Source organism: Nycticebus coucang, chromosome 24 (assembly GCF_027406575.1).
Source record: "Nycticebus coucang isolate mNycCou1 chromosome 24, mNycCou1.pri, whole genome shotgun sequence".
NCBI classification, from domain to species: domain Eukaryota; kingdom Metazoa; phylum Chordata; class Mammalia; order Primates; family Lorisidae; genus Nycticebus; species Nycticebus coucang.
This window is the reverse complement of record NC_069803.1, coordinates 27,407,374-27,432,472: the sequence shown is the minus strand read 5'-3', so window position 1 is coordinate 27,432,472 and position 25,099 is coordinate 27,407,374. Positions and strand designations below refer to the sequence as shown.

The 25,099-nt window shown below is 48.0% G+C and overlaps 1 protein-coding gene and 1 pseudogene across 3 annotated transcripts; both read right to left on the bottom strand.

Moving 5' to 3' along the window:
- Window positions 1-1,078: 1,078 nt before the first annotated feature.
- Window positions 1,079-22,980, bottom strand: PNOC (prepronociceptin). 3 transcript variants are annotated; one of them, XM_053578413.1, is made up of 4 exons: window positions 22,871-22,980; window positions 11,749-11,898; window positions 4,360-4,759; window positions 1,079-1,479 (listed from the first exon to the last, which is right to left on the bottom strand). In XM_053578413.1, exons 2-4 carry the CDS (start codon window positions 11,872-11,874, stop codon window positions 1,394-1,396), a joined length of 612 nt encoding a protein of 203 aa, XP_053434388.1. In that variant the 5' UTR covers window positions 11,875-11,898; window positions 22,871-22,980; the 3' UTR covers window positions 1,079-1,393. The 3 variants fall into 3 exon arrangements, with proteins under 3 accessions (XP_053434388.1, XP_053434387.1, XP_053434389.1); XM_053578412.1 differs by having other exon boundaries at window positions 22,605-22,876; XM_053578414.1 differs by having other exon boundaries at window positions 1,340-1,479; window positions 4,305-4,759; window positions 22,605-22,876.
- Window positions 19,387-19,494, bottom strand: LOC128576597 (uncharacterized; annotated as a pseudogene).
- Window positions 22,981-25,099: the final 2,119 nt, after the last annotated feature.

Below are 25,099 nucleotides of genomic sequence, written 5' to 3'. Positions count from 1 at the left end.
ACTGCCTGCTAGTGAGGGTGCTCTGAGAAGATGCTCAAGTTGGCCAAGCCCAGCTGCCGCAGAGCAGTTCGTCTTTTCCTCTCCTTATTGCCTTTCTCCTCACTTTGGGGCAGAACAGAGGACTTCTGTCTCCCTCTTCTGAGTCCTTGCCCCGCCCCATGCCATTAAGAAAGCCTTGGATCAAATCAGCCTGCTCCCCCACATTTGCCAAAGTGCCCATTCAGGAAACTGCACTCTGCCTTTGCAGCTCGCCCCCAGCCTCCAAACTTACCTTTGTGGCTGCACCTGTGGATTGATACCCTAACTTTCCAACTTCCGGTTGGATTTGGCTAACAGGAGACACCAGGCTGGAGTTTGAAAGCAAGGAGGAGAGGGAGGGGGCTGGCTCATTTTCCCTCCTGAAAGCATGGAGAGCTATGTCGTGACTCCCTGATATCTAGCTGGCTCCCAGTTGCCCTGCAGAGCGCCTGGCCATCCTTTACTGATTTCCTGTGACCCTGCCTGTTTGTATAGGTGTTTAACTCTCCTCAGGCGCTCCCTTTGGGTTTGCCTTATGTTTATTGGGTGGACTCTGATAGTAACATACCTTAAGATGTTGAGGATAAAAGTGGCATCATTGGTCTCAAATCAGGAGGACATGTGTCACCTGGAGCTTGTGAAGGCAAATTTCTACTAAGTCAGAAACGGGAAGCGGGGCCTGGCTACTGTGCCTGTGTGGTGCTGGAGCCCACGGACAGGTCTGAGAACCACTGCCCCCCTCCTTGGCCTGTCCATGCCCCCCCTCGGCGGCTGCACTTGGATCAGGCCCCCTGCACAAGTGGGGTGCACCTCATCCCTCTTACTGTCTATCTCAGGGCCACACGCTTTCTGCCTCTGCCTGCTGGGAGCGGCAGCTTGGGCTTCCATGTTTGTGGAATCCGTGCTTCTCATTTGGTTCACTTAAAAACAGCAAACCAAGGCGGCACCTGTGGCTCAAAGGAGTAGGGTGCTGGCCCCATATGCCGGAGGTGGTGGGGGTCAAACCCAGCCCTGGCCAAAAAAAACTGCAAAAAAAAAAAAAAGAAAAACAGCAAACCAGTTTATTAACCATTTGCTCAATAGAAGTTTAATGGAGAAATAGTTGTTTAAAACAATCAGTCAAGAAGAACAGCTCTTTTACAAACAAGATATGGCAGTGACAAGTCAAAACCCCAGGCTTGATTTCGTATTCCTTTCGCCCGCCTGCCCCTGGAAGAGGGGAGAGGCAGGTTAGCAGAGATGGGGCCGGTTTAAATGTTAGCTGGAGGAATTACAAAAATACACTCTGATGTAGCAACAGGGTCGAGGTGAAACATGCCATGGGTGGGTGGGGATGGGACAGTTCTGGAGGCAAAGCCTGCCGACCTACAGGCGCTCACAGCCTTGGGGAGGAAGGAATCCTGATTCCCAGGCGGCAGGTCTGGGGCTGGACACATGCTGTTTGGGGGATCACCCCGATGCCTGAGGAGACAGAAATGATTAAAATGGCAAACTCGGTGGTTCTCCATGGATCCCCGACTCCCTCTACAAACCTTCCCCCCCCAGCCCTGAGTCTGCTGGTGGGACTAGCAGAATTAATGCGAGGTGACCGGCCGCCTACCCAGGAACAGTTCCTTGCTCCCCAGTATTCGGAATCCATGCTAAATAGTGTCATACGTAACTGTCCTATTTTGCAAGAACTCTCTAAGCCTGAGGTCACACCTGGCCATGAAGGAATCTCCTTTCTCACTGCCTAGAAGGGTTAAGGCCTGAGGCAGCAGAACCAGAACAAGGCAGTGCAGGGTCTTGGGAGTGGGGAAGTGACCCCAAGACCAGGTGTGCCTTCCAGGACAGGTCCTGCACCCCAATGCACACCCTTCCTGGGATATCATTATACTTTCTGGACAGGATTATTTATCCCACTCTGATGTTAGATGGCCGGTCTCCTCCCAGCCTTTTAAATACAGATCAGTATCGGGTATCTTAGAACAGATCTGGCAACAGGATCCCCCAATATGGAGACATCTTCATTGTGTGGGGAGCAGGTTGTGGTGTGTGTATGTGAATAAAAACACAGGTTGTGCAGCCTGTTACAGACTCATGAGAACGTCTCCGTGTTGGAATTCAGCAACCACGGATGTGGGCAAGAAGGAAACAGAGAGTTGCAGAAGGGAAAAGGAAATCTATCAATAATACCCAAACGAGCCGCTTAATGTTTCCAATGTTTTCATCAAGAACTTGACATCTGAGCAAAGCGGCGGAGAAGCTGGTTATCAGCTTTGTTTCAGTGACTCTCAGTTGGAAGCATCATAAATTAGAAAAACCAATTGTCTGGATAGAGGTTCCAATGGTTTTTAAAATAAATTGATTCCTGCTAATGGGCCTCATTTTAAACGGTTTAGGTAAAGAAAATTGTAGTTCAGAATTAGACATGAGTTTCAGTGTCCCTTAAGAGCTACTTTAAAGAAGAGTGTCTTTAAGATTTGGAAGAATTCAATCCATGCAGCTTCTGCAAGATTTACTGTTAGATACTGTGCAGATATGGCCTAGAAAGAAATAAAATGCTTGTGAACCATCCAAGAGCATGACTTCAGAAGCAGTGCAGGTTAATTCAGGACCTTCGGAGATTAGTCATCCTGCTAAAATAAACTCGGCAGCCTTCTCCTCACAACTGAATGTGTGCGTCCATATTTGGTACTGGGCCTGTTGCAAACCCGCTGGCCTACCTGCAAAGAGCTATGTGGGCTGTCTTTGTGCTGAAGATTAGCATATTCCAGGGAGATTTTTTTTTTTTTTTTGAGACAGAGCCTCAAGCTGTCACCCTGGGTAGAGTGCTGTGGCACTACAGCTCACAGCAACCTCCAACTCCTGGGCTCAAGCGATTCTCCTATCTCAGCCTCCCAAGTAGCTGGGACTATAGGTGCTCACAATGCCCGGCTATTTTTTGGTTGCAGCCGTCATTGTTGTTTGGTGGGCCCGGGCTGGATTCGAACCCGCCAGCTCATGTGTATGTGGCTAGTGCCTTAGCCGCTTGAGCCACAGACGCCAAACCCTTCCAGGGAGATTATTAATGGTATGGCTATCTTTGACACATGAGAAGTGAAATGAAACAGCACATGCAAACATTTTTCTCTCATCCCTCTGAGTTGGGGGAAAAGCCCCACTTGGGTTATATTTTGGGGTGATTTTGATGGACTGACTTAGTTCTTTTCATTGTTTCTGAGCTGTTTGAGGAGGTACCTGGAGCTCTGCCGATGACTGTATTCCCAAGTACTTGATGGCTGGGATTTTAAAAAAAATTTTCAGGAAATTCCACCATGCTAGTCCCCGGGGCTACTCCAGGGTGTGCATGGGTTGATGGGCTAAGGAAAGTTGAATCTCGAATGACCAGGGAATAAATTAGGGTATCTGATGTGCATTATCTGATACTTATTATTAATCAGCGTGCTTGAATAATTGAGCTGGGGGGGAGGAAGAGAGCAGAAGAAAGGGAGAATGAGGAAAGAAGGAGAGAGGGGTAAAGGCAAGCAAACAAAAGCAAAGTGAAATGGCACGTTGGAAAGAAATGAAAATCAAGGAGGGAGATGGAGTCCTTTAGTCTAAAAGCTGCTGGTCACTTGGGCCCAATTCTCCAAGTCCTGCTCAGTGATGATGCCTTTGACCACAAGGAATCAGTGCATCTCCAGCAACGTGGCAGGAGGGACAATGGCTTGTGGAAGGAGAAAGCAGAAAGCAGAACTCCTGGGTCTAAGGAGAACTCCTTGGCTGGGGGAATGGAAAAGTGTAATGGTTTCAAGGGCATCCACACAACAGCCGGAAGGGAAGATTGGTCAGCCGTCGTTGAAGACAAAATACCAACATCATAGCCACAGTAATCGGACTCTTGGAGAATGGCTGAGAGTAGGTCCAGGGATTGGTTTTTAGAGATACAATCTCTCCGAGAGGGGAGCTGAATGGTTGCTATGGCAACCAGATAGGAGGATTGGTCCACTTAGCTGTCCCCATAGTAACTAAGCTCCTGGAGAGTGATGGAGGAATTAGTTATCCTAAGGTACTACTATTATCCCCATGGTAACCAGTCTCCAAATGGGAATGGTCAGTCCCAAGGAGCAACTGTAGGAAGATCTAGAGAAAGGATGGGCGGGAGGGCAGGGGAGTAGCCCCTGCAGACCTCCTGGAAACTGGATGCCTGGAGGTGGTGTGTGTGTGTGTGTTCAGGGCAAACATGCTCCCAGGCCCGGAGTGAGGCTGAGGTGGCCGGGGTGTGGGGTCTCTTCTTGCCCCCAGCTAACCAGAGCCCAACTCACTCATGGGTGGCGGTGGCCGGTGCAGCTGGGAGGGCCCCCTCCGGCTACACATTACCATTCTGCTGTAGGGTGCGCCGGCGCTGGCTGGACTGCAAGCTCAGGACCAGGTACTGCCTCATGAACTCGCTGAACCGCTTCTGGTTGGCCAACTTCCGTGCCGACTTCCGTGCCCCAGTGAAGCCCCCAAACCTCTTCTGCAGCTGCTTCTGTTGGGTCTCCATCTCACCAGCCTCCTCTGGGCCGGGCCTGGTTTCATCCTGCGCTGGGAACAGGCTCCCGACGCGGGGCATCCGCTTCAGATGCTGCATCTCCGGGGCTCCGGGCTGGTAGAGCACAGCCGCTGTGTGGTCGGGGTCGGTGGGGCTGAGCTGCCAGGAGCCCCTGGCCATGACCTTGGTACACAGAGTCCAGAGCGGGCTAGGGGAGACCTTCTCTTCACACTCGAGGAGGCACACCTGTGGAGACACAGGTTCAAGGAGGGAAAAGGAGCCAAGGACCTCTGTTAGTCCCAGGCAGGGAGGACACGTGTCCCTCTGCCGGCCGTGTCCGCACCAATGCCCATGCTTCTGAGGCGTCTATTTATCAAGTCTCGGGCAGCAGTTTTACATCCAGCTTTTTCGGTTCATAAAATTTCAGACTCATAAAGAAATCGAATCATTTGACCCAGCTCCATTATTTTATAAACAAAGAAACCAGGGCTCGGACGGGCGAGGTTAACTTACCCCAGGCGACCCCACAAGTTAACACAGAATAAAGCATTCTTAATTGCACCCTGTTAGATCCTTAGTCTGGACTTTGGAGTCAAGCACAGTTCATTGGCTACCTCCACCCCCCCCCGCCCCCAAAGAAGCATTTTATTTTGTTCTCGCATCAGGCTTTTGGAAGGTCAGATGGGTTAAAGAAATTGGGGATGTGAAAGTATGCAGTCAAATCTGCTGTTTATTTTAAGGTCACGTATAAAGATCAACCCTGATGTCACTCGTTTTTCAGCCTGCATACAATAGTCCTCACCATCTGTGTGGCCTTTAGAGCAAACAAATGTCCAGAGCCTCTGGGAGGTGGGCAGGTTGGGTGGGCAGGGCTAAACCTGCTCTCAGCTCCGGTCGTCAGATATGAGACCCACCTGGCAGCCCCCTGAAAACTGCTCCTGCCCTGTCTCTGCAGCCCCTATAGATTCCCAGGGGAGGCCACCAGCCTGGGCACCAGCTCCTGAAGCCTCTGCCTCCAACTTTTCTCCTATTTGCTGTTTTGGCTTCACCCCTGATGCTCAGCACCTTCCTGGTCCTAGTCGTATGAAAACCCCACTGAACCCAACCCTTCGACCTCTCTGTCTTGAGTCAGCAACAGAGCCCTTCCCCACACTCTGGAGCTCCCCCTCCCGGCTTACGGGGCACCTCTGGGGCAAGGCTGCCGGCTGCCTGTGCCATACGCACCTCCCCCTTTCTTTACTCTCAGAAAGCACAGTTTTCTTCCCGAAGGCAACACAATGTTTCCCAACTTCTCTTGTGGCCACAGGTGGCCGAAGACATAAAAACGGGTGTGATCAGGTGAGGCCTCCTGCACAGGCGGGGCTGACTTAGCTGGGCAGAACACCCCTTTGTCCTTCCTCCAGGTTCCTGCATAGAACGTGGACCGTTTAGCTGTGCTCTGTTGCCCATCTAGAAGCCAGGCAGTGACCTTGAGGATGGAAGTCACATGCTGATAGGACAGAAAGGGAGAGGGCCGTACCTGCTGTAGCAGCCTGGACTGTCCACTCCTCACACGCTCTGATCGCAGCCACTGTCACTTTAGGTTGCCTGTGCTTTCTCTCCCCCTCTCTCTGATGCAGTTGCCTCCTTCATCCCTCCTTTGGGAAGGCAGGCAAGCTCCAGGGCTACTTCTCTCTGATTCCTCCTTCTAGTTCCCTGGCAAGAACTGCTGTCTCCTGCCTCTGTGTTCCCACAGACTTTTGTGTGGCTCTTGTGGAAATTTTAATGCTTAATATAATTAAATCACCATACCTTCTAAGGCAGAATATGACAAGTTAGGGACCATATCTTACTCATGCAAGAATCGTCTCCTTCCAGCAAATAGTAGGCTTTCCACAGAGGCTTGTTGAACTGTGATGAATTAATCAGGAAGTCACTTTATATTTACTAAGAGTGAAAAAGGGAAGGAACTGAAAAAAGACGAGAAAAATGGGAGTTGCAGCTAGTTGCCTCCTGGACTGGAACTCCCCGGGGCCTTAGGAGACACTGCTGCCACTTTTGTTGACCTGACTACTTGTCTGTCCCTTTAGAACATGATTCTTAATCTTTTGGGGGGTACCGTCTGTTTCGAGAAGCGAAGGGAGGCTATGGGCCTACCCTTTCACCCTATAAACACACACATCAAATTTGCATAATGTTAGAGGGTCTTAGATCTTCTGAGGCCCATCCAGGGACCATCCTACCCAGGGGTGCACTCTAGGCTGAGACTCTTCACTGGGCTGTGAGCTGTCCTGTAAGAAGAGGCTCTCCACCCCATAGGCATCTAATACTTGGATACAGAGTAAGGCTCACAGAAAGGTGAGGATGTGAAAGGGAGTGAGCTGGCTGGAAAAAGGAGGGTATCTGCAGCTGATGTCCCCCAGCGTCCACGCTGGGAGAACACCCCAATCCTCCTTGAGCATCAGCGAAGCATTTTATGGAATACTATCACTAGGTGGAACCTCAGGCAACACCAGGTCCAGTGGGCCCCCCACATGGGTGTGAGTCCTGATCATCTGCAGGGCTTTTTTTTTTTTTTTGGCCGGGGCTAGGTTTGAACCTGCCACCTCCGACATATGGGACCGGCACCCTACTCCTTGAGCCACAGGCACTGCCCAATCTGCAGGGCTTTTAAAAACACAGAATTTCGAGGCTCAATTAAATCTCTGAAGAATAGAACCAGGGACTAAAACTCATTTTTTTTTTTTTTTTTTTTTGGCCGGGGCTGGGCTTGAACCTGCCACCTCTGGCATATGGAGCAAGCACCCTACTCCTTTGAGCCACAGGCGCCACCCGGGACTAAAACTCATTTTTACGAAGAAATTAAAAACTTGATTTTACAAAGGTAAGGTAATTCTGGTATTGGCCCCGGTTTGCAAATCACCGATGTCCTTCAGTCTTGTCATGTTACCAAGAGGTTCAGTTATGTGCCCCAAACAGACACTATGAGATAAAAATATAACCCGAGCAAGGACCAGCATTGTCTTGAGGCCCAATACGGGATGCTTCCTCCTCAGTTCCCTCTGTGTGCTTGCAGCATGAATTGGTGGGAGTTAATCCAAGCATAAGGATTCTGGGAGACCAAGAGGTGGGATTCAGTGGGAAAAGTTCTCATTTCCCACTGGACTGAGAGGCGAGAGAGGCCATGTCTAGCAGGATGCCCCTGTCCGCTGACAAGGAAGATTTCCAAGGAGCAACGCAGGCAAGCCCATCCATTAGCCGTAGGTGGTGACATTGGCCTCAACTTCTGCTAAAGTCTTGGTTTATTTATTTATTTTTTTATTGTTTGGGATTCATTGAGGGTATAAAGAATTAGGTTACACTGATTGCATTTCTTAGATATTGCCCTGGTAGAGTGCCGTGGCATCACAGCTCACAGCAACCTCCAACTCCGGGGCTTAAGCGATTCTCTTGCCTCAGCCTCACAAGTAGCTGGGACTCCAGGTGCCCACCACAATGCCCAGCTATTTTTTTTTGTTTGTTTGTTTTGGTTGTAGTTGTCATTGTTTGGCAGGCCCGGGCTGGTTTCGAATCTGCCAGCCCAGGTGTATGTGGCTGGTGCTCTAGCTACCTGAGCTATAGGTGCCCAGCTAACTTATTTATTAATTTTTTTTCAAGAGATAGGGTCTCTCGCTCTGCTGGCCAGGCCAGAGTTCAGTGTGGGATCATAGCTCACTGTAGCCTCAAAATTCTAGGCTTAAGGTATCCTTCTACCTACTCCCAAGTAGCTGGGACTATAGGTATGAGCCACTACACCTGCCTGATTATAAGTTTTTTTTTTTTTTAGAGGTGTGGTCTTGCTATGTTGTCCAGGCTGATCTGCAAGTCCTGGCCTCAAGCAATCCTTCAAAGCCTCAGGCTACTGTGATTTTTCTGAGGGTGCCTTTTTCATTTAGCTTTTGCTCAACAGACTGAACCTGGCTGCTGACAGAACGCACACACGGTCACTGCACTCTCCTTAGAGAGATGTAGACGCAGTGTCATTCGTTATGAAAAAACCATGTGCAGCTTCCATAGAACAGTAAAGTCACAGACTTCTGGAGCGGACTCTAAAAATGCCCATTGGAATTTGTTAGAATGCAAATGGAAATTCTGCCCCACCCAGTCAAGGGTGGGACTCAAAAACGTGCATTTTTAGTCAGCTCCCCAAGTGATTCTGAGGCAGGACCTGCTTTGGAACTGGCTCTAAAGAAGCCATCCCAGGGAATCACTTGGGGTGACTTGAGTCTGTACTTAGCCGGTTCCTGAAATACTTGGAAGGAAGCCAGATGGAGTCAATTTGCGCTCTACTCTTTCAGATCATAATCCTATTGAGTTATTTTATATCCGTGGGTCTCGACGGTGATTTTGCCCCCCAGGGGACACTTGGCCATGTCTGGAGATATTGAACTGGGCTCTGTGGTGTGTGTTAATGGCACCTAGAGGCCAGGGATGGAACAGCCTGCAGCACACAAGACTTTACCACCTCCCCTCAACGCTACTCTATAAAACCAACATGAATTAGAGGAATTGTGGATGGCACGGAGAAAGCGCTGAGCAATGTTGAATTTTGCAGATGCAATGGGCATTTGGACACATTTGGTCCAATCCTTGCCATATACAGCCCCCAAATGCTTGTTGAGTTGTTCTGCTCCTTCAGTTTACAAAAACAGGTGGAAGAGTTGTTAAACCTAGAGGCTATTAGATCTTCCACAAGCCCCTGGGTTTCTAAGCCCAGATGGTAATTAGATTTTGTGTCAATCAGAGAAAATGAGATTCTGTGATCAAACCAGATGCCACAGTCTGTACCCAGACTCGCTGCACTGCTAGATAATTCAGATACTAACAAAATCATCCCAACTCTTGATTTAGGAGAAGGTTTGGGGCAAATAGAAGGAATCCGAATTCACAACAGCATTTGTAGCACCAGATGGGCATATGGGGCTTAAAACCTAACCCTCTGGTCTGGGGGATGTACCAGCCTCTTTCCAGAGATGGGTTAATGGCTTATTAAGTGAGCTGGACACATCTTGGCAGCCTATGCTGATGACACTGCTATATTAAGCCAGAGTGTACAGGAGCATCTGGAGTCTCACATTGGTGCCAAATTGGTCTCTAAGCTGGGCTTGTGGAGACAGTGAGCACAAGGCCATTTGGATGTCTGGGCTCAAAGATTAGGGTACAAACAGCACAACAGGCACATGAGCCCACTGGAGATGGTCACGTTTCTGCCACTAAACGGAGTCACACCACTTCTGGCCAAGAGACACTTGGGAGATGTTTGCTTTAGGAAGTATTGCTGGAATATCTGAGGACTCAGAGAACTTTGAACTTTGAACGGGTTGTCTGGGGATGCTCTCCGTGACTAGGGAGTTATTAGTGGTGGGAAAACAGGCTTCAAATCACCAAGCTGGAGTGGGAATAGCTTGGTGCTGGGGTCTGCTGGGCTACGTCTGTAACCCCGTGACCTGGAGCTGGGGACTCCTTGGCGCTGTAGCCCAACACGAATACTCAGTTCTGCCTCTGTACGTTTGCCTCGAGGAACTGCAGTAATTTAGGTTGTTTTGAAAGGTTGAGGAGTTTGAAACGTGGGCATCTTTTGAAAGGTTGAGGAGTTTGAAACGTGGGCATCTTTTGAAAGTTTATTTGACCATAAAAATAACTGAGCTAAAAAAAATAATAACTGAGCTATATATATACACACATATATATAGGAGGGAATATATATATGAAGGAGTAACTTTTTAGACTGAGATTAAGGTAGCTGAGAAAGCAGTTTATGAACAAAAAGTTTAACACTAGATTTACACCTTAAGTTGGGAAGTTAAAATACAGGAGAGGCTGGGTGTGGTGGCTCACACCTACGATCCCAGCACTCTGAGAGGTCCAGGCATGAGACTCCCTTGAGGCCAGGAGTTCAAGTCCAGCCTGGCCAACCTAGCGAGATCCCATCTCTACAAAATTTTTTTTAAAAATTAGCTGAATGTGGTGGTGCACGTGCCTATAGTCCCAGCTACTTTGGGAGACATTAGGATTGCTTGAGCCCAGAAGTTCAAAGCTGCAGTGAGCTATGATCTCACCACCGTGCTCTAGCGTGGGCAGTAGAGTGAGTCCTTGAGTCCCTGTCTCTAAAACAATGAATATAATACAATACAATGCAATGTGATACAATACAATAAAGTAAAATAAAATGAGAGGGTATTTTGGTACTAGGATGTTCATTGTGGAATTATCTGTCAGATGAAAAATGGAGGCAAAATACACATTCAACAGGAGGGAAGTTGTTACCCAAATTATAGTTGTCGCTGGGTATCTATGGGGGGGTCACTTCAAGCACCTCCAGGACACCAATATCTGCAGATGCTCAAGTTCCCAACACAAAATGCGATACGACCTACACACATCCTCCTGTGTAGTTTAAATCACCTCTAGATTACTTATAAAACCTGATACTGTGTAAATGCTGTGTAAATAGTTATTATACTGTATTTTTCTAATTTGTAATCTTTTTATTTTCCAAATTTTTTGGGGGGGTGTTTTTTTTTGAGGCAGAGTCTTACTATGTCGCCCTTGGTAGAGTGCCATAGCGTCACAGCAACCTCAACTCTTGAACATAAGTGATTCTCTTGCTTCAACCTCCCTAGTAGCTGGGACTACAGGCACCCGCCACAACGCCCGGCTATTTTGTTGCAATTGTTGTTGTTGAGCAGGCCCAGGCCGGGTTTGAACCCTCTAGCCCCAGTGTATGTGGCTGGTGCCCTAACCACTGAGCTATGAGCGCCGAGCCTGAATATTTTTGATCCTTGGTTGACTCCATGCATGTGGAGCCTGTGGATACAGAGAGCTGACTGCTTACTACAGTTCACAGAAAGAAATAACATCATATTTATAACATGGGACAATGATCTTGGTATAATACAACAAGTAAAAAAAGTGTAAGATTAAAGGTCTTCTAATTTTTTCTTTTGTTTTTATTTTTCTGAATTTGCCAAATTCTCTAAAAATAAGCATGCTTTCTTTTAATTCTGGGAATAACAGGTCCATACTCACAGGGCTTTATTTGCAGGAGTCAAGGTGGAAAGATCACAGGGTTCACGGTCGGGGGGGGGCAACTCAAGTCTGAATCTGTCTCCACCTGGCCATGTGACGTGGGACAAGTCCTGTGACCTCTGGGAGAGGCCTCAGTTTCTCCCTAAGAGCCTGCTGTGGACGGCGACTCATCCCACATCCCGACCTACCTCCAAGTTGAAGCTGTCCAAGGCTGGGCGGAGCTTCTCCTGGCAGGTCAGACAGTCCCTCTGACAACTGCTGAAGATGCTGGGGAAGAGGCTGAGCAGCAGCAGGTCACACAGCAGGATTTTCATGGTGCAGGAGCAGGAAATAAGATGCTAAAACACACACATGAGGGTGTATGGCGGTTAGTAGCCATTCTAGGGTGGGGTTGGGGTTCAGGGCAGGAGACCCTAAAGACACTTCTCTGTGGGGGCAACACCAGGGGCCTGCGATTCACATTTCAGGAGGTGTGGATTGTCAAGAGCACAGGTGACCTGGTCCTATCACCCAGGTCCAGGCTGGGGTCTGGGTTTCCACGGACAGTACCCCTGTGATTCCTGACCACCAGCCGATCTCAACACTTCATGAGCACTTCTTGGGGCAGCTGTGGGGTGATGGAGGCTGCTTTCCTGGGAGCTAAAGCTTCTCTTTGCAGCTGACCAGCATGTGCTCTTCGGTCAACCTCTCTGAACCTCAGTTTTCATAGCCATGAAAGGGGAACGAACACATTTCCTGCCTTGCCACAGGGCCATGGTGAAGATGAAATGAACTCTATTAAAGGGAGTTATGCAAAGTCTGTGCAAGAGTAAGATGAATAAAATGAGGTTAATTAAAGACTCAAGCACCTCTGCTCATCCTCCCAGTTTTCGCTGCCTCAGCTAGGCTGGGCTCTACGTCCCAAAAGTCTCTTCTAGAAGGGCTCTGTAGGCCCTGTGTCTCTCCCCTGCTTGAAGTGAGCTAGTGCTATTGTCAGAAAGTTTGTGTTTCCCCAAAATTCATATGTTGAAATTCCAACTCCTTTGAGAGGTGATGAGGTCATGAGGGTGGAGTCCTCGTGAATAGGATTAGTGCCCTTGCAGAAGAAGCATCAGAGGGCCGGCTAGTCCCTTTCCACTATGTGAGGACACACAAAGAAGGAAACATCTATAACCCAAGAGGGGGCCCTCACTAGACACCTGATCTGCAGGCCCCTTGATCTTGGACTTCCTACCCTCCAGAACTGTGAGAAAGAAATGTCTGCTGTTTATAAACTGCCCTGTCTATGATGTTTTGTTACAGCACCTGAATAGACTAACACAGCTGGCTTCCTGAGCAAAGGGCTGTGATGTTCACCTTGGCGTCCCACACCAAGCATAGGACCTGGTGTGTGGAATTATTTATTGAAAAATGAACAAATTATTCTGAGATTATTTGAATCAATAGTTTACAATTTTTAGACAGGATTGCCTGAAAGGTGTGCAGTTTTTCCACCTTCTTAAAATCTATCTTTTCCTCAAGCTCTTGAATCAGAAAGCTATTTTCTCGGCTGCATCATTTGGGGTCTTTGTAGAACCCTCTTTACCTAGAGGATTGAATGGCAAGCAGAATGTAGAATTTTCTAGAAATGTAAACATTCTCAGTTGAGGTCACAAGGGTGTATACATTTGCCCAAACCCTTTGAATTGTACATTTAAATTCTGCGTATTTCACTGTAGGCCATTTTTCCTTTAGGAAACAGTGCAGAAAAATAAAAATAATGGTTTTATTGCTTTTTCATCAGACTACGCTGAGAAAATGTATACGGTCTTGCTATTCTTGTGCAGCCTGCAGACCAGCCGGGATTGTGCTAGAAATGCAGACTCTTGGGCCCCATCCGGAATCACTGAATCAGGGCCTGCACTCTGAGCAGCATTCCCAGGTGACTCACACACACGCCAAAGCTCTGCTAGGAGAAGGAGGGGAGAGGAAGCAAGTAGACAGAGAAAAGAGGGGTCTACAACAGCGAGAGACCCAGGAAACAGCATTTGCAAAGGCACAGGGGAGGCTGGATCATGGGCTGTGAGAGCAGAGAGCAACAGGTATGGGGTCACCTGCCCACACTCCCCAAGGTAAGCGTCTGCTGAAAGGGAGGCTGTGTCCAGTTGGAACAGGGTCTTATTTGCTATCTTAAAGGGATGGAGCTTTGCCCTACAGATGATGGGGTGTCCTGGGCTAACGGATCTTGAACACAAACATCTACATAAATGAATGTATCTCAAATCCATTTGAAATTTGAATTTTTCTTCTCCATCCCAAGGGCCAGTGCCTTAGTTGAGATTTATTGCCTTGGTTATTGTAATAACCTCCTAATTAGTCCACCAAACAATGTGGCCTCCCTCCAAGCCATCTCCAAATCTGGTGATGTCACTTCATACTTAAAATAATCTTAAGACCCCCCCATTTTTGTCAAGAGGAATTCCAAGGACTGAGCTTATTACTGGCTCTTGCCTCACCTGTTACCCGTCCTTACATCACCTCTCATCTCAACAAATCATGTGTAGTTCCGTATCAGGCTTATAAAGTTCTTGTATCTGGACAGTTGCTGTTTCTTCTGACAAGAATGCCCTTTGCTATCGATTGCCTAGATTCTCATCCCAGCTCTGCAACTTGCTAGCTGTACTTAAACCATATAAAAGCTTATAAGAGAAGGAAAGAGCTCAGCCCACAGCCTTCACTCTGTAATACTATTATCATCAGTCTCACGGCACTTAGTGCACTACACGGTAAACTTGGACTTTACATCTCTTTTCCCAACTGGGGAAAGTCACTTCCTGGGGGGCAGAGATCTTTGCATTCCTAGCCCTCAGTACAGAGAGTGACATTTAAGAGGTTTTAATAAAGACCTTAATAAAGCCACATCAGTGGCTCCCACCTGTAATCCTGGAAGGCCCAGGCTGGGGGCTTGCTAGAGGTTAGGAGTTCGAGACCAGCCTGAGTAAGAGTGAGACTCTGGTCTCTAAAAAATAGAAAAATTAGCCCAGTGTGGTGGGGCGCACCCCTAGTCCTAGCTACTTGGGATCACTTGAGCCGAGGAGTTTGAGGTGGCAGTGGAGTGTCTCAGTAGACACCTTCCTTCTCTTTAGCATCCAGAGTTGAGGATTGTCAAGGAGTTTCTGCCTCCCTGGAGCTCCAAAGGTTTATGGCCTGGGGGCTGTTTGGGGGCCTGTGTCTCTGACAAAGTGTCGATCCAGGAATTTTCTAGTTTGATGGTGGGAACTGGTTTTGTTCCAGAGCAAGACAAGATGCCATCCTAAGCTGGAACATCAATGCACATTCTTGTAGGGGGCTGGCCACAGGCATGGTTTGAATAGTGTGAGCTGTGCTGGGTGAACAGGTGTTGGTGGGCAAGCCCTGGGCGCTCTTCACCACTTCTGGGTTCTTCTGAAGAGAAAATGTATCTCGAGTTCAGAAAAGCCACCGTATAAAGCAAATGTTTTAGAATACAAGCCAGTCTTAAACTGCTGACTGCCTGAATCTTTTTAATTTGAAGATTGCTTTGACCTTTCTTATTCTAAGTTTCCATCTTCCGTGTCAGGAGACAGTTTTTGTAGAACTTGTCTGGAATGGCATGGCTGTGCCCTGTATGGCCACAAGATGGCAGTGGCTGTATGTCACTGAAGGAAGAGATGGGCGGAGACGAGGGGTGGTTTCCTTCACCTCCTAAGATTGCAACGCATCACCTGTGCATAGGCTCAGCTGACAAGTTGTGAGGGATGTTAGTGCAATACTCTCCAGCTGAAGTTTTCCATGAACTTGGTTTACTGTGGCAACTTGAACAATCAGGAAAGGTTTGGTGGTTTGAATGGTAATTGTTATTTCCAATGCTGGGTAAATGGGATTTAGGGGTGAGCTAAGAAGGAAGATGAACTGTTCGGGCGTTTAGCACGTGCTCCATTAAAAAAATTTTTTTTTTGAGACAGGATATCGCTCTGTTGCCTGGGCTAGAGGGCAGTGGTGTCATCGTAGGTCACTGCAACCTCAAATTCTTGGGCTCAAGTGATCCTCTTGCCTCTCTGCCTCTGGAGTAGCTGAGATCACAGATATGTACCACCACGCCTGGCTAATTTTTTAATTTTTTTGTTTTCAGGCTGGTCTTGAACTCCTGCCCTCAATTGATCCTCCCACTTTGATCTCCCGAAGTGCTAGAATCACAGGTGCCTTGCCTGGCCATGCGCTCCACTTGACAGCCTTCCAGCATGTAAAATGTGGGGCCCCTGTGGTTTGGTACATCTAGAGACCTTATTGAATGCACCCCAATCTTCCAGGCCCCCCCCTTCCTGATGCTCTCTTCCCCCTAACTTTTGTAATAACAAATGGCTCCACTGATTATTTGGAAACCATCCATACAATGGATACTCACTGTTAGTTGTTCTCCCCTGCAATTATCAGAAACTGTAAGATGAAAATGACCACGTGTACCCATCCTACCCGTGGTTTGCAATCTTAAAATGAGATTAATAAAAAGTGAAAACTCAAAATATGATATGTAAATATCATTATAAAGGGAGCAACAGTCTGCACTTTTGGGGTCCCCTCATAACACTTAGTACAATTGTGTTGTAGGTTAAATTAGATTTTGAACTCTGAAAACTCAGCAGGAATTTTTCAGTTTCGCTATATCTGTGTGTAAATTAATGTCAATTAAAATGGGCCACACATGTCTTGGTGCCGGTAACACAGTGGTTACAGCATCAGCCACATACACCGAAGTTGGCGGGTTCAAACCCAGCCAGGGCCAACAATAAAACAACAATAACAACTGCAACAAAAAAATAGCCAGGGGTTGTGGTGGGCGCCTGTAGTCCCAGCTACTTGGGAGGCTGAGGCAAGAGAATCATTTAAGCCCAAGAGTTGGAGGTTGCTGTGAGCTGTGATGCCACAGCACTCTACCAAGGGTGACATAGTGAGACTCTGTCTCAAAAATAAAAAAAAGGGCCACACATCAGTGGCTCCCACCTGTAATCCTGGAAGGCCCAGGCTGGGGGCTTGCTAGAGGTTAGGAGTTCGAGACCAGCCTGAGTAAGAGTGAGACTCTGGTCTCTAAAAAATAGAAAAATTAGCCCAGTGTGGTGGGGCGCACCCCTAGTCCTAGCTACTTGGGATCACTTGAGCCGAGGAGTTTGAGGTTGCAGTGAGTTATTACAATACCACTGCAGCCTAGCCTGGGTGACAGAGTGAGACCCTATTTCAAAAAATCCCCCAAACTAACAAAAATAGGAGGTACTAGGTTAATTTGTGAGTTGTATTTGTGTTTAAACCTTACACTGTGCAACTGTGTGACTTTGGGGGCAAGTATTTCCCCTCTGAGATGCCAATCTTCTCAATCATGAAATAGGAATGATATGTTGTTTGCTGTTTTTTATGGCACAACAAGAGTAGTGACCTGAGTAGGTCTGAATTTTACACAGCTTGTATTTCACTTGCTGAGCGAGCTTAGCTAACACTTCTATGTGGTAATACCAGAATCTGGGCTTCTGTTATTGAATGCAGAAATGTTTAATTACCTTTATTTCCATAATAACATCTCACAAATTTAATTGTGCCTTGCTGTTTATAAAGATAAAATACCACTATGGTGTAGGCTTAATCTATTTGCAGGCAGTCTTGCTTCCAAGGGCAATGTGATTAGTTGTTTATCTATTTGGAGGATTATGCATGCAGCTTCAGGGGAGCCTAAACTCTAATTGAGTTTTTCCTTCTGACCTATGAGGAAGCCCGTCATTTGGGGTCTTCTAGCAGAGAAAGGAGAGGGGCATTTGCTAGAGCCAGATACACCTCACTCTTTTCATCAACCACAGATATAGAACGTTGTTCTTTACAGATTACGAAAGACTTTGATATTTCTATACAACTCTGTAATCTAGGGTTAATATTACCCCCCCCCCCAGGTAAACATAAACTCACAGAGGGTAAGCAACTTGGCTAGGATTATCCAGTTTGTAAACAGCAGACATAGGACTTACACTCAAGTATTGTGACTCTAAATCTTATGTTCTGGGAAACTATCAGCTCCGTATACTATTTCTGCTTTGGAAAAGTTGACAAATTGTGGTGGAATCTTCTTAGGACAGAACCTATTTATTAATAGTAATCACATTGCTAATACATGTAGAGTGCTATGTGGGAGGCACTGTGCTAATTGCTCTACAAACATCCACTCTAGGGGTAAGTGTCATTGTTCCCATTTTACAGTTGAGCAAACTGAGGCTTGAAGAGGGACACATGCTCTGACTACAGCTCTCAGCCATCTCTGTGGCTCTCTGTCTTCGTGTAGTCGGGCTCATCCTCAGGATCTCCTCTTGTCCTGAACTCTGGGCTCTCCCTCTCCGATTACAGCCTCTCCCTAGTTCATACGGAACCTTCCATGCCCACCAGCTGCACATATGGAAAGGGAGGTCTTCCATATACCCTATTTCTTTGACCTGAGACTCCAACACAGAGCTTGTGCTTGGTCCCCAGCTAATATCGACGGAAGCCCCTTGGGCTGATCCACTTACACTTAAAAGTGATTTCCACTTGGAAAGAGGGGAGTGGTATAGAGGAGCTGGCGGCTAGGGGGCAACCAATGAACCAGAGCCTGGAGCTTGGAAACCAGAGTCCTGGATTCTGGATCTGCCTCTGGTGTTACCTGTGGGATTTTAAGCAAGGCCCTTTCTTTCTCTGGACCTCAGTTTCTCCTTCTGTAAAAAGGAGGATGAGATGGTTAATATTCTTGGATTTTATGAAAGACCAGCTATTCGTCCTCTCCTGGTAAGAGGAAGCAGGAAAGGAGGGAAGAGGGGGAGGAGAGGACTTCATGAGGATGCAGCTTCAGGACAGCACAGAACCAAGGCCACACAGAGGCAGGGGGAGGGGGCAAAAGCCACAAGTTCCCTGAGGGGTGCTGCCAAGTTGGAAGGTAGCACTCTTAATTTTCATCTTCCTGGTTCTGGCCCATGCTCACGCATACACTGTCAAAATAATTTAAATGGATTTTTAAAAGCTTTCACACCTGTAATCCTAGCACTCGGGGAGGCCAAAGTGGGTGGATTGTCTGAGCTCATTGGTTTGAGACCAGGGTGAGCAAGAGTGAGACCCTATCTCTAAAAAATAGCCGGGCATTGTGGTGGGCACCTGTAGTCCCTGCTACTTGGGAGGCTGAGGTAAGAGAATTACTTCAGCCCAAGAGTCTCAAGTTGCTGTGAGCTATGACACTACAGCACTCTACTGAGGGCAACAAAGTGAGACTCTTTAAAAAAAAATAATAATAAAAGCTTCTATAGAAGCTCAGGGGGGAGGATCACTTAAGCCCAGGAGTTTGAGACCAGATTGAGCAACAACAACAACAAAAAAGCTTTTATTTCCTTTACTAAAAAAATTACTTAATGTTCTGTTCAAAAAGATTGAAAAACATAGATATATGGGCGGCGCCTGTGGCTCAGTAACTAGGGCGCTGGCCCCCTATACTGAGGGTGGTGCGTTCAAACCTGCCCCTGGCCAAATTGCAACAAAAAAATAGCCAGTATTGTGGTGGGCGCCTGTAGTCCCAGCTACTTGGGAGGCTGAGGCAAGAGAATCACCTAAGCCCAAGAGCTGTGAGCTGTGATGCTACGGCACTCTACCGAGGGTGACGAACTAAGACTCTGCCTTTAAAAACAAACAAAAAACACAGATATGTTGGAAGCAATGAATCTAGACCAATAATCTTCAAATGTCTTTGTCTCTCTAGTGCTGTTTTGAATGTACATTCCCAATTTATTTATAAGTTATATACATTATAAAACCTACCTAACTGCAAATTTAGAAAGTAAGGATTTTTTTTTTTACATTCTAGAAAAGGCGAGTGGCAGCAGCAGGTATTATACTGACCTAAGCTGTCAAAGTCTCTCCAGATTGTTCCTGCATGGAAAAGTAAGGTTTTTAAAAAGGTCTTGATTTCTGGAAGCCTCATGGATCAGAGGGCAGGCTTGCCTCTTTGGAGACCACTGTCCTGGGCTCGTAAACATTGATCGTGAGTTTGGAAGAAGTCCAGGGCCGGCAGCTCTGTTTCCTTGCACTCACTCTGTGCAGCTCCCATCAGGAAATCCACACACGTATCTTGGCTGAATGAATGGAAGGATGAATGGGGCATGGGGGAGGAGGAGGATGGCGGCCAGTGTGGGAAGAGGGGAGGGTGGCTCTGAGCCATTGCTGCCTCTGAGGGAGGGCAGAGCCCTGGCTGGACAGGGAGGCAAGTGAGCCACTTCACTTGCCGGGCTGGGTACTTCAGGACTGGCTATTTTATGCTTCTGCAGCACAGAAGCAGCTGCTGGTATTTTGAAAAACCACAGGATCACGGAGAGTCGAGTCTGAAAGTGATTGTAGGCTATCAAGGAAAACACTCAGAAAACCGGCTTATTCCCCAGATTGGTGTGCCCCAAATCTCACAACTAGTTTGTGGTCAGAAGGAAACCTTCCTTTTAGACAGTGGGAATAACTGTAGATATTTAAATAAAAGTGTTTGGAAATCCAGTTTGCTTCATGAGTTCCCAGCAATTCAAGCTTCTACAAGCTATTGTCAAGACGACTTCTGTTTTCTGAGAGGGGCTCATCCCGTTCCTGAGATATCTGATGGGTAGCTCCACCCAGACACAGAACACATGCAATTGCAAAGGTTTCTTTGTGGGCTTTGAGAGCTGCAGAGTTGGGGGAGTGAAAGATCACGGAAGCGTGTCAATGCAAGTGTAGAATGTTCACCTGCAACTTCACATCCCTACTAGGGTGTGTGTGTGTGTGTGCGCGTGTGTGTTAGCAATAAATAAGCATGGAGACAAGTTTAGCTCACAGCCTGGTGCATAGTGGATTTCAAGAAATGTTAATTCCTTTGCCTCCCTTTTGTACGTTTGTCCTGACTGCTGCTTCTCCCTTTAAAGCCTTTGATGCCCTCCCAAATCCCACCCATTCCCCACCTGGTGGAATCTCCAGAATTCCTGGAAGAAGCACTCCTTCCCCTGAATTTCTCTAGCCCTTGCACTCTGGACCATGCAATTTAGGCCTTAATTACACCCAGTCTTGCATGGTCCTCTAACTCATGATCTCTGTGTCACATCTCCCCACTGCCCCACCCACCGCAGTATTTTATAAACCGGGCCAGGGGCCGGAGCTGACAAGGCTCAGCTCAGTCCTGTCCCTGCTGTGTACTGAATAAATCATTTAATCTCAGCTTCAGTCTCCCCAACTGCAATATGGAGATAATGACACCACCTCGCAGGGATAATGGGTGTGAAAGCTCCTAAATCGTTGTACAAATGTAAAGTGCTGTTGTTATCACCTCTGTTGAATCTGCTGGAACCCCTGCACGCCTCCCTGCCTGGTTCTGTCGATGATAAATACCTGATTGATTGAATACGGAGCGGAGCGGCCTGGTGACAGCTCCTGTCATAGGCTCCGGGGAGCACGGGTTTCAGCCTAATCCTGCAATTACTCCCTTCATTGACAATGCAAAGTCTCCTGTATTTTCTAAATCCCTAAGTACCTTCAGCCTTCAGCTGATGAAGCAGAGCCTCCTGCTCTGCAGGAAACACAACGGCACCCCCGAAATGACCCTAGGCTGTACCACAGCGCCCCCCACAGGCAGCCCGGGCAGCACAAGGAAAGGTAAAAGCTGCTCCTTTTAGTAAGGTGGTGGCTGGGGACAGAACTTCCAGGGACCCTCTGTGAAGAAGACAGCAAGCTGAAAGGAACGCTAACCCTTTTTGTTCAAGGTATGGCAGCATCAGGGAGAGCTGGTAGAATATTTCCCTGCACTCTTTCTAAATGAGAAAAAAAAAGAAAGGGTACAGGCAGAAGCCACCCACAGGCAGTGAGAAAGAGCAGTTTTCTTTGGGAGGTTTTGATGAGAAGCCAGGCAGTTACTTTTCCCCTCTCTGTTGAGAACTCTGGTTTGGGCTCGCTGGCGAATGCCGCGCAAAGCTCATCTTTTGTTAGCCTGGCGAACAATGTTATTGGTTATAATTGGGGCAATTATGGGCTGCTTGAGGAAGCTAAACACAGATGTTTAAGCCCAGGATCAGGGTATTCAAGTCCAAAGCAGCTTGCTTTAAATAGTCCGTTTCCCCAATCATCCTGCCTTACTTCAAATTCTCCCAAACTTGCTCGTGTTCAGAGTGAGATGGGGGAAGGAGGGGCTGGGTGGGGAAGGACGGGAAGCGAGACTCGAGGGGAAGGAGGCGCACAAAGCGAGGAGGAGGCGGAGAAGGAGGCTGGGGGAGCGGCCAGAGTTTGGATGCTGCGATCGGTGAACTGAGAATTCAGCACAACCTGGGCAGAGATCTTTAGATGAGGGAGATGGACATGCAGAGAGAGAGACATCAAGCAAGAGAGTAGACCTCAAAATGACCCAGGGTCGGGGAGACCAAGGTCATGCCCGCAGAAATTCTGTCTGGAATCCACACGCAGAGACTGCACTCATCTGTGTACACGAGTAGAGCCCGTCCCCCCAGGCCCAGCTCTTCCCTGCACCATTAACAGCAATTTCTATTTAAGACATAAGGGAGAAGGGTTCTCTCTGGATTAAAAACTCACATCCAAATGGCATCAAGTTCAGTGCCAGCCTGCACACCACACCGGGTAAGGGAAGGGTGCCACAGAGAGGTAGAAACCCTCATAAGAGGACCAGGGGTTTCCAGGGCTGCTCTGGAAGTTGAGTCCCCTCCCTAGGGCCTGCCCCTCCCCTGACCTCTTAGAGCCACCTCCCGCCAATAGACAGCAGTGACAAAGTAGGGGCCACCACTGGGGAAGCAAAACTTTTCCTCATTTCCAAGTTCAGCTCTTTCTTTTTCTTGCATCTCTCTTTGAGGTTAAACAAAAACCCCTCAACCCTCCCCCTTCCCCACCCTCTTAGTGCTGCAAATAAGATGAGTGAAGAAATCATCTCCCAGGAGGCCAGCAGCGTCCACACTGGACAAAGGAGCAAGCTGAGCAGCCAGCCCCCGGCCGCCCTGCCGTCCCGAGGCTCCACACTGGTGGCCTCTGCCGGGGCTGGGGTCTGCCTGCGGTCGCCTACCTGAGAGCTGTCAGTCGCTGGGCTCCCTCGGATGGATGTGAGGCTCGGTTCCGCTGTATCAGCCACACCAGCCTATATATCCTTCCCCCACGCACAGCCCTCCCCGTCCCTGCCCACCTCGATGACACATACACATACGCTGACCCCCTTAATCAACCAAACAGCAGCACCTACAAGCCGTCCTGGCTGGTCCCCTCCCCCTGGCGCTGCGAGCAGAACCGTGACATCCCGACCTCCCCATCAATCCCTCCTCGCGCCTGCTGTACCTGGACACGGTTCTGCCAAGAGCCCACAGCTGCCTTCCCTTTGCTTCCAGAGGCACTGCGAGGGCTGACGGGGAGCTCAGGCAAGTCAGGGAAAAAGCCTCCTGGTGACAGTGACGAGGCAGACCCCAAATCCTGGAGTCTCCTGGAGCAACCTTTTTGCCTGAGGAGTGAAGAATCGGAGGCAGGCAGAAAGAAGGGGACGCTCACACCAAGCTCCCACCGCACGGAGAAGCCCAGAGCTGAGCCGAGCCACGCACCTCCTAATGTCACGGTCCCAGCTAGGCCACTCTACCTGCCACGGGCCAGGTCAGCAGGCATCTCCACAGGTGCTGCAGCTTGCACATGGTAGAACACCGAGGCTTGACTCTCGGACTGAAATGTCTGGAATCCTGGCTCTATTGTCAGAGCCAGGAACTTCTCTTTGTGGGTCTCAGGTCCTCCTTCAATAAAATGGGTGTCCTACCTCCCAGGATCGTTGTGAGTGGAAAAAGGAGATTCTGTTCATATCTGGAACATATGAAGCCTTACCTAAAGGGTAGTGATGCCTTCTCCCTTCCCCCGCTTCTCACAATGATGAGTACCACCCGGATCCAGAAATCCTGTGTTAGTATCCACTGTCACAACAGAGCACTTTTAAAGCTCTTTCTGCACTTTGAGGTGTTGCCACCAAACACCCTGGAGCTGGGCAGCTGGTGGGGATGCCCCCTCCCATCCGAGGAGCCTCCTTTTCTTCTGTGGCTCCGATGGAGAGTGAATTTCAGAGAGTTGCTTGGGGACCCCTCCTTTCCTCACTCTGGACAAATTGCACCATGATCCAGTCCTGGGTTTTCCTAACAGCATCTAATACATTCCAGAATCTCAGGCTTTGTGCCTGTGCCATCCAGGGAACTTCAGCACTCGCTCAAGTGCTAAGCCTGGTTCTCTGTGCACCCGGGTCTGGGTGGAGAAGGACGGAGGGAGAATCTGCTCTGATTGCTGGTGGGTATTGGGTTTCTTTGTGGGGTGATGGGAATGTTCTAGAATTACATTGTGGTGATGGGTGTAGTGAAAATACTCAGATTCACCAAATTGTATGCTTTAAAATGATGAAGGCAGGCACCATGGCTCAAACCTATAATCCTAGCAGTCTGGGAGACCAAGGAGGACCCCAGGACTCTCCAATCTCTTGAGCTCAGGAGTTTGAGAGCAGCCTGAGCAAGAGCGAGAACTCGTCTCTGTTTAAAAGAAATAGAAAAAATAGCTGGGCACCATGGCACGTGCCTGTAGTCTCAGTAGCTACTCAGGAGGCTGAGGCAAGAGGATAGCTTGAGCTCAGGAGTCGAGATTGCTGTGAGTTATGACACCACCGTACTCTACCCAGGGTGACAGAGTGAGACTCTGTTTGAAAATACGAACAAACAAAAAACAAAATAAATCAAAATAAAATGATGATTTTTATGTTGTGGAAATTGTATCTCAATAAAAATAAAATAGATAAAAAGAAAGACTAAAAGCATTTGCCCAGGTTGAGAGCAACACGTTCCCTAAGTTCTAAAATAAAAAATCTCCCTTTCATCTGTGTTCACAGCAAGCAGAGGGGCCCAGGAGATCAACATGCTCATAATTCTTCACTTAGATCTCTGTCGCACAAACCTTATGCTTTGTTAGTGTCAAAACTGCCACTATGAACTCTGGGAAACCAGCAGGTTTGCTGAGAGCCTCGGGGTCACTTTTACATCCTGTTGTACTTTGTGTTCCAGGCCTACAGCTGTGGGAGATACGCTCTGACAGATTTTGTTGGCTGCCCACCCAGTATCCATCCCCCTGTTCTTCCTTACTAAATGCTACCCTTGATTTTATTCTAAGTGGTAGTGAATGCAGCTAAAAGACTACAATTCCCAGCTAAGGGTATCCAATGAGAATCAAGTTGCCAGTCCTGGGCAGGGCTTTCAGGAAAGCTCCTTTAGAGGGGGTCAATCAGCTAAAGGCTTCTCTTCTTTGTCCTCCCTCCATCCTGATTGGAACACAAACGTGATGGCTGGAATTCTAGCAGCTACTTTGAAGCATGAGACAACTTTGGGGATAAAAGCCATGGGCTAAAGATGATGGAGCACAAGGATAGAGGGATTCTGGGTCCCCCATGACTATGGAGCTACCATATCTTTCTTGGACTTCCAACCCTCAACTTTCTTTTTTCTTCTTAAAAGAAAAAAAAAACCCAAAACTTTATTTTAAAGTTTAGGGTTCACT

Coding starts and splice junctions, on each gene's coding strand:
- PNOC (XM_053578413.1), bottom strand. CDS start 11,874: ATGAAAATCCTGCTGTGTGACCTGCTGCTGCTCAGCCTCTTCCCCAGC. Junction 4,760..11,748: donor TGGACAGCTTCAACTTGGAG/GTAGGTCGGGAT, acceptor GTGTCTCCACAG/GTGTGCCTCCTCGAGTGTGA. Junction 1,480..4,359: donor GCGCACCCTACAGCAGAATG/GTAATGTGTAGC, acceptor CTGTCTCCTCAG/GCATCGGGGTGATCCCCCAA.